Below are 15,441 nucleotides of genomic sequence, written 5' to 3'. Positions count from 1 at the left end.
GCTTCCCCGCCCTGCCGGCCTTTGCAGCCTCCCACGGGCCCTGGCCGAACGTCCACGGATACCCCAGGGAGGACTGTAGTCCCTGGAGGAGGAGGCTTGGCCGAGAGGACCTGCCTGCCACCGGAGGGGCCGAGGCCGCCTGCCTTCAAGGGCCTCCCCTTCTCTTGGGTGTGAAGAGGGCGAAGGAGAGAGAACGCCCGTGAGCATCGTCCCAGCGACTTGCTCTCGGCATTTCGTCCCCTCTTGGCCTTTTATGGAGGGAACACATCTAGGAGTCATCCCAAACTCCTTTCAGCTTCAGCCTCAGACCCCACCCTCGTCTGGTCCTCTAGGCTCTCTGGGTAAAGTATAACCAGATGGCCGTCCTCCCTGCCCCGCTGGAAGACCCCCATCTTCCCTCCCCCGTTACGGGTGCATCTCTGCAGTCAGCTGTGAAGCAGACACGTCATCTCTCAGCTCAGAAGCCTCTCCTGGCTTTTCTGTGCTCGTAGGCTTGCCCCAGCCTCATTTCCCTGTCAGCAAACAGGGGCCAGGTGAGCTGGGCTTTGGGGGATGAGTAGGAGTTCACTAGGCCAAAAAAAGAGGAAAAGACAGCCTAGACAGAAGGAGCAGCCATGCTGAGGCGCGGCAGTCGTAAAGCTCGTGAGTAGCAGCACGTCCTTGGTTTGGCCCGAATACAGGACGTGTGCAGCCAGGGAGAAGGATGGAGCCTTAGATGCTAGGCAGAGAAGGTTGGACTTCATTTTCTAGGAGGAGGAGCCACAGAAGCTAGAGGAGGGGCGGAGAATCACGTGATTGCATCTGCATTCTCTGGACTTGCTCAAGGAACATACTGGGGAGAGACAGGCTGGGACACATATATTAAGCACTGACTGTATGCAGGGACTCAGGGGGCTCGGCCATCAGAAGATGGGTTTGCCTTTAGGGTGAAGCTCTGCTTGTACGATTTCCCCTCAGAATAGCCACCGGCCTTGTAGTGACTAGCTCTGGGGTGTTTACAGAGAGAGGCTTGCTGGGACGGGACTGAGGTGTCGCTGGCTGGTACCCACTGGGCTGCTGAGCTGTGAGCATCTTCTCAAGGCCGGTCTCCCGGTCCTTGGAGCCAAAGCCCAGCCCTGGCCTTAGCTTCCTTCACCCTCTCGGCTGCACCAGACACGTGGGACCCTGAGCTGGCCGCTCCTTCTGCACATGAGGCCTGACAGTGCTCGGGAGCCACCTGGGCTTCTAGATAACAAGGCGCCGTGGAGCCGAGCCTTCCTCCTGGTCCCGGACAGGGAAGAGCCTGGACGCTCATCCCTGCCAGGCCCCCCCCCGCCTCCGGTTTTCCATGAGGAGCTAGTGGACAGCCGCGGGCCATTCTGCTGTCCCCTTGATCCTAGAGCAGGGACCATAATTCTAGCCCGGGGGCCCAGCTGCCTGGCCTCAGGGCAGTCACCCGTCTCCTAGGGTTCTCAGAGGTAGCGAGGTCCCCATCACCTCATCGCCTGGCTGAGGGTTAAAGAGCACGGGCCTCGGGCCTGGTTTATTAGGTGGGACGCTGAGGATCAGAGTGGTTAAGCAACTTGCCCAAGGTCACACAGGCAGCTCGGTGTAGCAGAGAGCTCATCCCTGAACACCACCTCTCGTGACTGCGTCCCCACTGGCCGTGAGTCCAGGGCAAGTCCACGGGCACAGGTAACGTTGTGCCGCGTGTGTGTGTGTGACGCCTGGGGTCTCCTCTTGGCCTAGATCCCCAAGCCCACCCTGTCTGCAGCTCACTGTGGCACCAACCTTGGTGGGAGCCGCTGAGATGCCCTTCTCCCTTGAAGGGTGCCTGGGACCCTGAGATGGTCATTTCACGCCAGCTTTAGAATTGAACCCTTGAGTCGCTCAGAGATAGGCAGGCAGAGCCTCTGCCCGCAGCCCGCCCCATCCTGCTCGCCCCTGCGCTGAGGTCACCTCTGTCCCGGGGGTCCTGTTTGTTGCCCCCCGGCCCTGGAGGACAGGCGGGGTCAGATCTGGCCTGATGCCCTCCATCAGCCTGGAGCCATGCCTTCCTCCCCAGTTCCTCCAGGGTCCCCTGGGAGCTCAGCACATATCATTAGACTTTATTAGAATCAAAGAAATGAGTCATATTTGCAAACAAGCCCTGCTCAGCCAATCTCCCCCTGCAGCTGTCAGAAGGCGGAGGCGGCATGGAGAGAGCCCGGTGCGGCCTCCTTCTCGGGGCGGACGGGCTGTTTTATAATTGTTGCCTCCGCCAGTCTCCAGGGAAGAGCTATCGCCAATAAATGGCTGGCCGGCATTCAAAAGGAAACGATTTGGCCCACTCGGAGGACGTATTTACATCTCTGAGTGCCGGCTGGACGGCAGCGGGGCAGCCGACTCCAAACAGACGTCCAGGCGATTCTTTTTTGGATCCCACCCTGGAATGAATCAGTCCTATTCTCGGACAAGAATGCAGCTCACCTCCTCTCTGTGTGAGGGGTGCAGAGAAGCCTGGGGTGCTGAGGCCTCTCACCGAGGATAGCATCATACCCAGTGGTCCCCAGGGTGGCATCAGAGAAAAAGAACCAGGCCTAGGGTTGACTGTTTTTATTTTTTTTTAATCTGGGTAATTTCAGGTGAATTCCTGAACCTCTCTGAGCCTCAGTTTCCCCATCAACCAAATGGGTGTAATTAATCGACTCCACTCATGTCTGTTGAGCACTCACTATGTGCAGGCGCTGTTCTGGATCCAGCAACGGTCAGGACAGACACAGGCCCTGCCTCCACGAAGATGACGCTTTAATAGGACAGATAGACATGGGACAGACAGACAGTGCAAGTAACATTGTAATAGACAAGCAATGATAAATGAAGGAAGATAAAGCCTAGAGAGGGAGGGAAAGAGAGTGGCCAGGAGTGCTTTTTCCATCTGGTGGCCAGGAAAGGCTGCCTTGGTGAAGGGCTGGGGCGCAGCCAGTTCAAAGGTCCCGAGGCCGGCGGGGCTGGACCTGTTCAGGGCACACACCAGAAGCCAGTGCGGCTCAGGGAGGAGGGGCGGGGGCTCTGGGGATGAGGAGGTTGTGCCTGGAACGTGTCCTGGACGGGTTCCCTGTATGCCCGTGGTCCCAGCCTCTTCTTAACAGGCACCACCCTGTCTCTTTAAGATGTCTGCAGCTGTCTGTCAGAGTGTTTGGCCAGCCTGTTCAGGGAGGCAGGAAGGAATGGGGCAGGCAGGTGGGAGCCACGGGAGGTGTGGAGCAGAGGCCAGTCGTCACCTGCCTTGGGTGTTGCCAGATTCTGTCTTGATAAGAACAGACTGGGCGAGAGTGGAGGCCGGAATGTCACCGAAGAGGCTGCTGAAACAGCGCTCGGGAGCAGTGGGGGCCGGGACAGGGGTGGGGGCAGGGTTGGGGCGATACAGCCGGATTTGGGGGAACTTGTGCAGCCTCCGGGGAGGTTGGAGGCACTGGCGAGGGCCAGAGCACCACAGCAGGCCCTCCCTGCCCCTGGGGCCCGGCACTCTGCAGTTTACCGAGCAGTCCCGTGCACCAGAGCGGGAAGACCCAACAGATCCTGGGCTGTGCCTCGTGGGCGTCTGACAGGAAAAGGTCCTTCAAACTGTGTCACTTCAGGAGGGATTCCGATAGGCCTGCACGCTCTTCAGCCTCCCAGCTACCCCCGAGGTGACTTTGGAAAGGATGTTGGTTACTTTGGCCGGGAGCCCACATTGGGTTCTGTTATGACAACCCCTGATTGACGAGAGGACGTTCATTCCGTTCCTAGAACGTCTGCACAGCCGGCCCCTTGCAAGCCTTTGTAAGAACCTTAATTTTCGTGAAGGTGATATGCGCCCATTAACAGCATTCAGATGGTTTGAGAAACACATTCCCTGGTAAGGGAGCCCCCTCCCCTGCACCCCCGGGCCAGCGACTGCTCCGTTGTCTCGTGTGTCCTGGTCACTTGGGTCACCCCTGGGACATCGCCCCTTATCAGCGCGCAGGGAGATTCCTGAGGCCTCGCAGGCTGCGTGACGCTCCTCCACGCGCCTGCTGCACGCCTGCTCGGGCCCCTCCCACGGCCCTCTGGATGGTTGCTTTCCTGTATTTGCGCCTGCAGACAGAGCTGAGGTGAACAGCTTGAGGTGTGTGCTGAGTCATTTCAGTTGTGTCTAACTCTTTGGGACTCCATGGACTGTAGCCCTCCAGGATCCTATGTCCATGGGATTCTCCAGGCAAGAATACTGGAGTGGGTTGCCATGCCCTCCTCCAGGGGATCTTCCCAGCCCAGGGATCGAACCCATGTCTCTTACATCTCTTGCATTGGCAGGCGGGGTCTAGGGCTACCTGGGAAGCCTGAACAGCTTGGGGTGGACCCTGTCATTGGTCATATCATCCAGGAGAGTCTTGAGATAGAATTGCTGGATCACAGGAAAGGTGCCTTCAATGCTTACTGCTGGCGCCTCGGAGGGGCTTTGCCACCAGCAGTGGAGAAGCAAGTGCGTGACTCGGTTTCCCCATTGTGGCCTCCGTGGCTGGGCGGCTGCCAAAGCAAGGCCACGCGGCCCCCTCCCATCCGTAGTGGGCACCGTGGGTTTGCCCAGCACAGCAGTGAGAGCCGGCAGGAGGGTGCCTGTGACCTGAGCGGGGGGCGGGTGTGGTCAGGATCGGGTGTGGTCAGGATCGGGGCTCTGAGGTCTCGGTCCCCTTGGTCAGCTCGCACATGAGGAGAAAGGAAAGGCCTCTTTTGACTGGACACCCCATGGCAGTGGCTGAGCACCTGCTGTGTGCCTCCTCTGCGGGGTGTCTGGGGTCTGGTAGGCAAGACAGACTCCCCCGAGGGCAACGTCCAGGGTGAGGGGGCGGCCGGCGAGCCTGAAGGACACTAGGCATCCAGAGCATCGCGGGAGACCTCCCTGGAAGCCTGGCGGCGGAGGGGGGCCTCCCTGAGGCTGCCCATTCACATGGACCTTGGCCGCTGCCCAGCAGGCCCCGGCTTCATGGAAGGAGCCGAGCCCTGGAGGTGGCGCCGGGAAGGGCCTGGTTCTAAAGCCACCGCAGGGCCAGGCCTGTGTGCTTGTACTCGACCAGCTGCACAGCCTGCCTCGTGAGGAGGCCCCTGGCCCTGAGGGTCCAGTGAGCCCTGCTGAAGCAAGGCCTGGAGCGATTCTTGTTATAGTGAAGGCTCTGTTTTCTGTGTTAATCAAAAAAGGTAGTGGCACCGCGAGAGCATGCGCTGAGGCTCGGACAGCCCCGTGTAGGTTGGCAGCTCTGCCACCTGTTGGCCGTGTGTCCATGGGTGATTTGATCTCCAAGCCTCAGTTTTTCCCATCTGTAAAACGGGGCCAGTGACTTCCAGCCCTTGGACCAGATGAGATAAATTAGAGAAGCCTCGTTGATGTGACCTCAGTACCTGGGGGAGCCCCTGGATGTTGGGGTGACCCGCAGAAAGGCCTCACCCAAGTGCTAGTTGAGGTGGGAACCTTGGATTTATTCAAGGTCCTCGCTTTGAAACATCTTTGGAAAAAACTTAGAAGCAGTGAGGATGTGTCCTGGGCCAGTGGGCCCTCTGAGCCCTGAGCCTGGGGATCGGCCTGCTTGCGGACTGGCTGAGAGCTGCGGGTGGTCTGGGGGCGGGAGCTTGTGTTCTGCAGAAGAGGAGACAGAGGGTGGCTTCAAACGCCCCTCTTGCCGCTCCTGCCCAAGACTGTGGCCCTTGAACAGGGAGCTGGGTCTCTGGGGGAGCCAGCTTCTCCTAGGGAACATGAGCCTGTGACAGCAGAGCCCTGGGGACCAGTGTCCCTGTGCTCAGCCTGGCTGCCCTGGGTCACTGCCACAGCAGTCAGAGCTCCGGGACCATGGGGTCAGTTTCTGGGAGTTAAGTTTCATGGTCTCTCAACAGCCTGGGGGCCCCAGCCCAATTCCAGGAGGTGTCTGCCCCTCGGGGCGTGTCTGAGTAGCACTGTGGGCGTCTCCCCTGGTCAGCAAGGCTCTGGACCGAGTAGGGCTGCTGGCTGTGATGACTGTCCTTCAGACGATTCACTCACCTCCCAAGCCCGTCACAACCCCGGCCGGGGGCATGGGAGGAAGCAGCACTCCCTGGGTGCCCGGAGCTGCCCTGGGGTCTCAGCCCCGAGACAGCGATGGCCGCTGCGGTCCGCTGGCTGCTGGCAGCGTCCAGGGCCGGTCGTCTGCACTTTGTGCGGCTTTCCTCCTCCCCTACAGAGAGGCGTGTGGGTGTCCTGCAGCCGCAGAGAGAACCAAAACCCTGGAGACGCATCCTTCAGTGAGAGACCCAGATAAGGAATGGGGGCAAATCCAAAAAAAGGGACAGGACAGAGCGTGTGGGCTGGCGGGGTGGGGGCAGGCAGGTGGTTATTCCCATTTTAGAGACGAGGAGACTGAGGCAGGCAGTTGGGTAACTAGCCCCCAGTGGTTAAGTTAAGTGGTTAAGTCAGTGGTTACACGCTGGAGCCCAGTTGGAACCCAGTGTCTGCCCACGGGGAGCACTGCAAGGGTCTGTGAGAATCGATCACATGGGAATCAGTACCTAGTTCACAGATGAGGAAACTGAGGCTTAGGGGTTTAACTTAATTTGCCCAAGGCCTGGCTGGATAGAATCCCTGTGCACCTGACTAACCCATCCCCTGGTTGGCTTCCCCATGACTGGTGTTACCTAAGATTTCCCAAGACCAGCGGTATTCCGCAGCTTGGAGGCAGGGTTGAGCCCCAGCCTGCTGGAATCCCGGTGCCGGCTCTCCCAGCCCCAGGCCAGCCCGTCTGACTTGGGGCTCTGTTTGCTTGAAGGCGGAAGGTGCTGAGCTTGTCTTCTGGAATTGACGAACCGGGCGCTCTGAAGTGGGACCTTGCTCTCTGCCTCCTCCTCGTCTGGCTGGTCTGTTTCTTCTGCATCTGGAAGGGCGTCAAGTCCACGGGCAAAGTGAGTTGTGCTCCCCTCCCCTCCCGCCTCGTGGAGCCAGTGGTGCTCCCCTCCCCTCCCGCCTCGTGGAGCCTGGCCCTCTGCAGGGTCGGCTCGGCTCCCGCGCCCCCAGGGCCCTCCTGCTCGAAACTGGTCCTAATTAACCAGTTCTCCTAGCAAACCCGGAGCCCCCTTGGTTGTGGCGTTTGCCCATTTCGTGAAGCAAATCCGGCCCAGCGGGTCCAATTTCAGTTATTGATGGTTTGACAATCAGCCTGCAAGATTCCTGAAATGGAGTAGTCTGCTCTCCAAGCACCGACACACCACTGGTACCCCAGTAGGGAGTGGTGGGTTGTGTGGATGTTAGCGGATAACAAACCCTGAGATGCTACTGCAAAGTTAACTGGTAACGGTGTTGTTAGCTACCAGCTGCTCACCGGCCACAGGGACCCTTGCGACCTCAACATCCCCTATCGACTCTTTACAAATGTAGACCCACGGGCTGACCCCAGACCTGCAGAATCAGAAGCTGCATTTGAACACTTTTCCCCCAGATAATACAAACGTGCACCGAGGTTTGAGAAGCAAAACTTCTCAACTGGCATTTTTGCCGCTAAGCCAGATTAACTGAATTATTTTGGCCTTACATTTCAGCTGTTAACTAGGATGTTAGTTAGTAAGGAGAACTCTCACCGATCGTTAAGTCGTTTGCTCATAGCCGAAGTGCTGGCTGTCGCTGAGGTACCTGCTGCTGGTTAACATGTTACATAGTGACCAAGACGCTAGCTGTTGTCAAAGGTGGAAGCTGAAAATTCGTGTTACCGTATTGACGCAGGTTTTAGGTGTAGCTGGTATATTGTCAATAATGAAACTGTTAGCCTGTAACTGAAATATTACCTGTTGTGAGAGCCGGGTGATGGATGACCTGGTAAGCAGAACACCGGCCAATATAATACCATAGTCGTCCTGGTGGCGAAAGACCCCACAGAGGGTTCCCTTGGGCTCGCCGGGGTGAACCCAGGGCACTAACTGAGCCACAGCGTAAGTGTTGGCTGGTCTACCCTCACGTGCCCCCCTGTCTGCCATCCCCCGACCCCCATCATTTGCATCTGCATCCGGGACAGTCTCTTTAAGAGAAGTCCTCAAAGGTCAAAAGAGTTGAGTTAAGGTGGCATTTGAAGGACAGTGATGGGCAGCGGGTGACGTCACTGGGAGAAGGGACAGTCCCTGCGAGTTCTCCCTGGATGAAGGGCGTCTTAGGTAAAGTCACGATCTAGAGACAAGAGCTAAAGGGGGCGCACAACATGGTGGAGGAAGACAGGCGCGTTGGGTTCGGTTTTAGGCAAGGCTCACCAAGAAGGGCTCTTAGAGGCGTAGATCTGTTGGAAGTGAGGGGTAGACCCCCGGGGAGCCCCCAGTCCAATGGAGGAGCTGATGTCCACCAGGAACCGTGAGCCTCCCTCGAGACACGTGCAGAGGCAGGAGCCCAGAGTCCAAACGAAATGGAGAGGACGCAGAGCTGTCCCTCGGCGGCTGACGGACGTGACTGGCTGGAGGTCCCCCTGCCGCCCCAGAGAAGAGGCTCTGGGCCCCCAGGGGCAGGCGTGGCCCCCAGAACAATAGCAGGGCTGGGGCCAGCCCCCAGGGAAGCCAGGACAAACACAGGGAGGATCCGAGGACTTCCTCGAGCTCCTCAGCGGCCGCCGCTGGCCGTGACTTCCAGCCCTGGCCATAGACCAGGTTTGTGGCCGCCGTGGGGGCCGGATGGCCTCATCCTGGCTGTGGCCTTGCTCAGTGGCTGACCCCAGCGTGGCCGGGGTGGGGAGGAGGGAGCTCCCCGGCCTGGGAGGCTCAAGACCTGAGTTCAGGTCACTTGGCATCTCTGGATGTCAGTCCCCTTGTGTGTAACAGCACTCGTCCTTCTGAGGGTCTGACACTTGGCCCAGAGTTCACTGCTGCTCAATTCATCCAAGAAATTGCGATGGTGGTGCAAACGCTCTGCGCCTTGCTTGTGGGCCAGGCACCGTTCCCAGCTCTGATTATCAGCTCTGTTAATCTCCTGACGTCTGATGTATGCGTGGCTCCTACTCCGCTTTAAGTGGAGTAGTGGTAAGAGGAGATGTCTTGGGGGAAACGGCGGGGCAGAGAGGTTGACTTGTTCACGTCTACACAGCTTGTCGGTAGCCCGGGTGGCATTTGAGCTCGGGCAGCCCGGCGCCCAGCCTCGGGGCCCTGCGTTCTCCCGCCTCCTGTGGCTGCTGCTCTCACAGCACGTTAGGTCGCAGGGGGTGACAGGGATCCAGACCCTCCCACAGGAAGGGCGGCCCCATGAACCCCACCGGCAGTTCAAATCCCAGACGCAAGCACAGGCCAGCCTCTCCAGACCTGGTGTGGGGTCTCGGCTCTGCGCCCATAGCCAGCATGACCAGGGGCCAGTCCCTTCCCCCAGGAGCCTCATTTTCCCCCTGTGTGAAATGAGTGGTGCCCCCCCCCAAACACACACGAGGTGCTTGGGGCCTGCCAGGCCCTGGATGCAGACCCACGGCCCTGGGCCTCTGGGGTGAGCAACCCGCGCTGCCCAGACGACCTCCCCAGAGGAAGCCCAGGGCGGCAGAGACCAGCGCGTCCCCCTGGTGCCTGGCCGGCCACCCTCTCCCCACCGTCACAGGGGTGGGGAGGAGGCGCTGGCTTTGTAAGTTTCCAGCGCACTTGGGCTGCAGGGCTTTTGGGTCGCGGGCTCAGAGCAGCCACGGAAGTTTGCCAGCAAGAGTGGAAAAATACCGCATCCTGGCACAGGGCCCCTGCCAGAGACCCACTGGTGGCGGCTGGCAGAGCCGCTCCCACGGGGATCCCGAGAGTCACCGGGAGGCTGAGAGGATGGCGCTCAGGGGCTGGGCCTCAGCAGATTCTGCAAAACAAGGGTGTCCTGCCAGAGAGGCTGCCACGGCGGCGTGAGCAGGTGGGCTGTGCTGCCCTGGGCGTGGGGAGAAAGCGTGCACACACAGACACACACAGAGACACACAGTCGGACACAGATGTACACACAGACACACACTCAGACACAGACATACACACAGACACACACAGACACACACTCAGACACAGACACACATACAGACACACTCGCACACGCCAGCCGGCCTGGCCCAAATGCCTCCTCTGCCGCCGGCTGGCCCTGGGCCCCTGATGCCTCTGTTTCCTCATCTAGAAAATGTAGGTGACAGTCTGCTCCTTGCAGTCGTCAGGATGAGTGAGTTATACAGCGCCTGGCACACAGCAGGCGCTGCAGAAGTGCTAGGGAAACGAACGTGTGGAAACAAGGGAACCCACCCCCACCCCCACCTCCACCCTGGGAGGCGTCCTGCGTCCCTGACACAAAGCCCCCCGGCCCCCGCCCGCCTGCCCAGCCCGGGGCCCCCGTGCGCTTTGAAGCGGCAGCCTCTGCCCTCCGCCCTCGCCCACCGCTGTCGGCATCATTGTTCTCCGCGTGGGCCGGGGCCAGGGCCCGAGCAGCCTGCGGGCCAGCCATCTTTCTTTCGCCCCTTCTGTGGCTTCCTGGCCAGCCCCGCCCTGCACGTATGCCCGCTGGTTCCCGGGACTTGGAGGGCTCTCCTGTCTTCTGGAGCGGCCTGTAGGGCAGTCAGGGAGAGGGGCGTCCAGGGAGGGCATGGTGGGGGCGGAAGGAGGGCGGCCCTTCTACCCCGGTCCTCTGGGGGGCCCACCGCCGGGCGACCCAGGACGCGGAGGCCGAGCCGCCCCTCTGGGAGGGCCCCGGATACGGACTCCTCAGCAGAGCTGGAGGGAACTTCAGAGCCCGGCTGGTTCAGATGGGGACGTGGAGCCCAGAGAGGGGCTGTAGCTTGCCCAGGGTCTGACAGCCAGCCTGCCCCAGAGCCCGATCTCCGACCTGAGCCCTGGAGCCTCGGGATCCTGCTCTTGGGGAAGACCAGACAAACTGCCAGACATCGAGGGGCTCTTTCCTGCTGTGCTCTTGCCGCTGAAGCAGGTTCTGGACCATCCAGCTCTGCCGCCTGAGTGCTGGGTGACCCGTGGGCAAGGGCTGGCTCTGTGGGCCGCAGTTTCCCCATCTACAGGATGGGGTCAGGGCAAGACCCACTGAGCGCAGTTACTGCACGGGCATCTGTAGCTGGCACACAGGAAGCGCTCGGTAAACCCTGGCTGCTGGCACTGGCCCAGGGCGGCTGAGCCCAGCAAGCCCTGAGAGCTTCCTTCGCGCCCTTTCAAAGCCCACTTCTAGTTGTTTCTACTCAAAGGGATGGCAGCTCCATCCGAGAACTGGCTCCACCCAGGCTTCCCGCGGCAGCTGGGCAAGGTTTGGGGCTCTGTCACCCTCCGCCTCTGTCTGTTATCTGGGTCCCGGGATGCCCCATACTGTCCTGGCACTGTCCTCTCCCCCAGTGCCGCGAACCTTCATCCTGTTCTCTGGGCCTCAGTTTCCACACCTGGAAAATGGGTGCATTGGCCATGCAGCGGCTCCTCCCTGGTCCCCCGGCCCCCTCAGAAGGAGTTGGGAGCTCCGTGAGCTAGTCTCAGCATTTCTGATGGTCACTATGGACTTTCGCATGTCCTCCACCACACACCAAGATGCCCTGTGCGCAGTGGTGGTTTGAAGATGTCTGGGAGCCCCGCCCGGCTCCTGTTTGTCCTTCGTCAGCAAGGCGGCCAGCACACACTGATTTGGGGACGTGCTGAGCATGGAGTGGGCTGCTGCTCAGGAGACCTGGCTCAGCCAGCGCCTGGCTAAAATAGCAGGATTTCACTGTCCGTGCCCCCGGACACCTTTGAGCCCCGCTCAGGCACATGCCCCCTCCTGAGGACTTCTTGTGCTGGAGTGAAAGTTGGGAAAATCCAATCTGTAAACGGAGGCCACAGGAGGTTTGAAGGCCGGTGCTTTGGGGACAGGCTGGGAGAGGAAGTAGGGCAGGGCCCTCGGGGATGGAAAGGCGTGGCCTGGGTCATCTGTGGTCCCCGCCTGGTGTTGACCTCACCCTGCCGGGGACGTGAGGCACGACCCATCCTGGTTTCCTCTCCAGAAGTTCCCCGATGCTTCCTGCTCAACCACCCGGCCAACAAAAGACCCCCTTTTCTGCACGTCTAAGCAGCCACCTGCCTTGTGCTGTTCTGACCACGTTGTGAGCGCCATTCCGTTGCATCCTCGCCTTGCCCATTAGTGAGGGCCTTTTGTTTCTCTTATCCCCATTTTACACACGAGGCCCCAGGCCCAGAGAGGGTAAGCATCACGGCCGAGGTCACACAGCACACGAGGGGATGGAGCGAGGATTCGAACCCACACTTACCTGGTTCTGAACCACAAGTCATACTAACGCTGCGAATGTTTAGTCGCTCATTCGTGCCGACTCTGAGACCCGGTGGACTGCAGCCCTCCAGGCCTCCCTGCGAACCTTAGCTGATGCGTACTACACGCTGTGGGCCAACCCCTGGGCATTCACCCACGATCGTTTACTCTTATTGTGCATTTCCCTTTTTCCACCCACTGGAATGTCAGTTCCATGAGGGCAGGGACTGGTTCTCTGTATTTCCAGGGCCCCGTAAATATTTGCAGGATTCGAGTGTCAGTAAGTCTGTGTGTGAGGTGGGTACTTGCTTTACACCTAGGTTGCCGGTGAGGTGCCTGCAGCCCAGAGAGGGTGAGCGTCACGCCCCAGGTCCCTCAGCAAGGGCGGACCGAGCCTGGCTCCGGAGCGCCTGCCTCGGAACGGATGCTGGGGCTCGACCAGCAGCAGGAGGGTCTGCTGAGTGGCTGAATGGCTCCCGCCCCTTGCAGGTTGTCTACTTCACGGCCACGTTCCCATTCGCTATGCTGCTGGTACTGCTGGTCCGTGGGCTGACGCTGCCCGGCGCGGGCGCAGGCATCAAGTTCTATCTGTACCCCGACATCAGCCGCCTGGAGGACCCACAGGTACCGCGGGGCAGCGTGGCCTCCCTACCCCCCACCCCCACCCCCGGGGCCGGCATGCGGGGAGGAAACTGAAGCCTGTGCTTCTGGCCCAGATGGAGCCGGGGAGCACTCAGCCCTGGTACTTTTCCACTGGGCCCCGGTGGGTTGTTCATGGTGCCCGCTGGCTGTCCCGGTGGTGTGTATCTTTTCGTGATGAGGCCTCCCGAGGCGGGCCAATTATAGAGGCTGCTTTAGGCACGGCGCCAGGTAAGGCAGAGACGTCTCCGGAAGCTGGTCTCCTCCTCTGCCCACGGCAGCCTTGAGGCTGCATCGTGGGGGTGCCCTGGGCTGAGGGTGGAGTTCAGAGTTGTGACCTCTTAGAAGGTCAGGGGATAAACACTAACGGTCCCCCCACCGAGGCACTCAGCCACGTGGCCGCAGGGGTCGGAGATCTCACTGGCCCATTTCGGGACCTTTTGTCCCCAGGGTTCTCAGCCTTTATGTTGTCCCCAAGGGCCTGTGCCGCTTTGGGTCTCTTCCCCACGGTCCTCTCGCCCTGGGTGGGAGGTTGGGGGCAAGGGCTCAGCCATCATCAGAGGACAGCTGGGAGACGGCTGGGCGGCCGTCAGGGGCTGCCTGCCGAAGGTTCTGGAGAACGGCTTTGCCTGCATAATCCATCCGGGAATTCCTCCCACTTCCAACTTGGGCGGGGATCCCCAGACAATAGCAGTGACCATAAGGATGGCAGCCTTACCGTGTGTCTGGCGCTAGGCTAAATCTTAACTCTTTGAACCTCCAAAAAAAAAAAAAAGCACTGTGGGGCAGAGGAGCGGAGCCCACAGTACAGGTGTGAAAACCGAGGCTCCGGGAGTCATATTTACTTCCCCACGATGATTCCGTGGTTGGACTCCAGGTGCCTCTGCTTCAAAAGCAGGGCCTCTTAACCCTGATGCTCAGTGAACTGGGGTTGGGGGGCTCTTAGACTTCTGGGGTTCTGCTTGCACCCTGGATTCCAGCACAGATGCTCCAATCGCATGGAGAATCTGCACACCTCTAGGCGGAGTCCTTGGGACCCACGCCGCCGCCTCCAGGAAGCCGGCTCTGACGACGCTTCTTGTCTTTTCTTCGCCACCCTCCCCCGCCCCCGCACCCTTCCAGGTATGGATCGATGCTGGGACCCAAATATTCTTCTCCTACGCCATCTGCCTGGGGGCCATGACCTCGCTGGGGAGCTACAACGAGTACAAGTACAACTCATACAGGCAAGTGTTGCGCCGGCAGGCCTGGTGGGCCTTAGAAGTGATGATGTTTAAAGAAAAGAAAAAAGAGAAGTTAGGGAGCGTGGCTTCCTTGTGTTGTGAATTAACTTGCTCCCTGACATATGTGTAACATAGGGACTGTATGCTGCTGGGATGCCTGAACAGTGGTACCAGTTTTGTGTCTGGCTTCGCAATTTTTTCCATCCTGGGCTTCATGGCACAAGAGCAAGGGGTGGACATTGCTGATGTGGCTGAGTCAGGTATGGTGGTGTTGGTGGCAGTGGTGGTGGGCGCTGCCACCTAGTGTGTGAGCCGAGTACTGCAGGCATGAAGCCAGACCCCCGCCCAGGGGGCTTTGCGGGGGGGGATGAACCTGGTTTCTGAAATGAACCCCCACCCCACCCCCTTCTCGCACCACGATGTCCCCCAGGTTTCAAAGAGTTCAAAAGCTAAATTGGGAACATCGTCACTGCGGTTTTGCCCCAGGGACGGCAGAAACACGGGGGCTGGTCAAGTTGGGGAACATTCAGCACTTCTCAAGTGGTCTTTGCCCTACACCACCCACTCCCTCTCCTTCCCTATAGCAAACTCCTGGTTTCAGCAACAGAAAGCACTTTCCTAGCTCAGGGGCAGGGCAGCCACCTGTCGGCAGCCCGTCGCCACCTTCTCAGCTTGGGTTTCTGTATTTTGCACTTTGCCCTAAGCGACCCCTTCATTCACCCCACCACCGTCTCCTGTTTGACTGGGTCGGTCTCTGCCCTGTGTCAAGCACCCACCGTTTTTGCCCGGGCTGGGGAAGGACCGGGTGTGACAGGCCACCCTCTGGGACGGTGACAGATTCAGTCTGGGGGTACGTTGTGGGGACCCCTCCACCCCTCGGGGGTGTGGGCTCCATGGGTGGGACACCCCCCGCCCCCGCAAGACAGCTGCAAGTGCAGATAGTCTTAGGGTCAGAGTCTGCAGAGCCTGGAGGCTGAGGCTGGGATCCTGGGGTTCCAGCAAGATAGTTCTGGAACCTGAGAACTGTGAGGGCTTCAGCTGCCAGGACCCCAGAGCCTCAGAAGCCTAGGTGCCCAGTTCTAAGAGGTGCCCCCCACGAGCTCCGGGTCCTGGGCCCGCGGCTTTGAGCTGCTGGGCTTCCGTGTGGTGCTGAGAACCTCACTCCCAGGACCCCCAGGGTCCGCCTTTCCTGCTCCTCTGCCCTCCTCCCCTCCTGCCCAGGTCACCCAGAGGGCGGCTGTTGCTCTTGTGCCCAGCCTGACCTCCCGACTTGCCAGGACCCCTCAGGGGTCACCGAGGGGCAGGTGAGGGCCCTGGGCTGAGGCTTCTCTCAGGGCCAAGAGGAGACTGCGAGGTCCTGACTGTCGGGGCCCAGACTGG

At 59.9% G+C, this 15,441-nt stretch overlaps 1 protein-coding gene across 7 annotated transcripts in view; it reads left to right on the top strand.

Moving 5' to 3' along the window:
• SLC6A6 (solute carrier family 6 member 6) overlaps positions 1-15,441 on the top strand; it is an 80,138-nt gene that overhangs the window by 52,522 nt on the left and 12,175 nt on the right. For 6 of the 7 annotated variants that reach the window (XM_086368774.1, XM_086368775.1, XM_086368773.1 and 3 more), the window contains 4 exons: positions 6,771-6,903; positions 12,689-12,823; positions 13,961-14,064; positions 14,197-14,321. In XM_086368774.1, coding sequence (XP_086224900.1) covers positions 6,771-6,903; positions 12,689-12,823; positions 13,961-14,064; positions 14,197-14,321 — 497 coding nt within the window. The remainder of the gene's footprint in view (positions 1-6,770; positions 6,904-12,688; positions 12,824-13,960; positions 14,065-14,196; positions 14,322-15,441) is intronic. The other variant, XR_015151905.1, reaches the window with a different exon arrangement.

This window comes from Bos grunniens, chromosome 22 (assembly GCF_055505025.1).
Source record: "Bos grunniens cultivar Pamir isolate PY7600 chromosome 22, Bosgru_T2T1.0, whole genome shotgun sequence".
Classification (NCBI taxonomy): Eukaryota; Metazoa; Chordata; class Mammalia; order Artiodactyla; family Bovidae; genus Bos; species Bos grunniens.
This window is presented reverse-complemented; position numbering and strand designations above follow the sequence as displayed.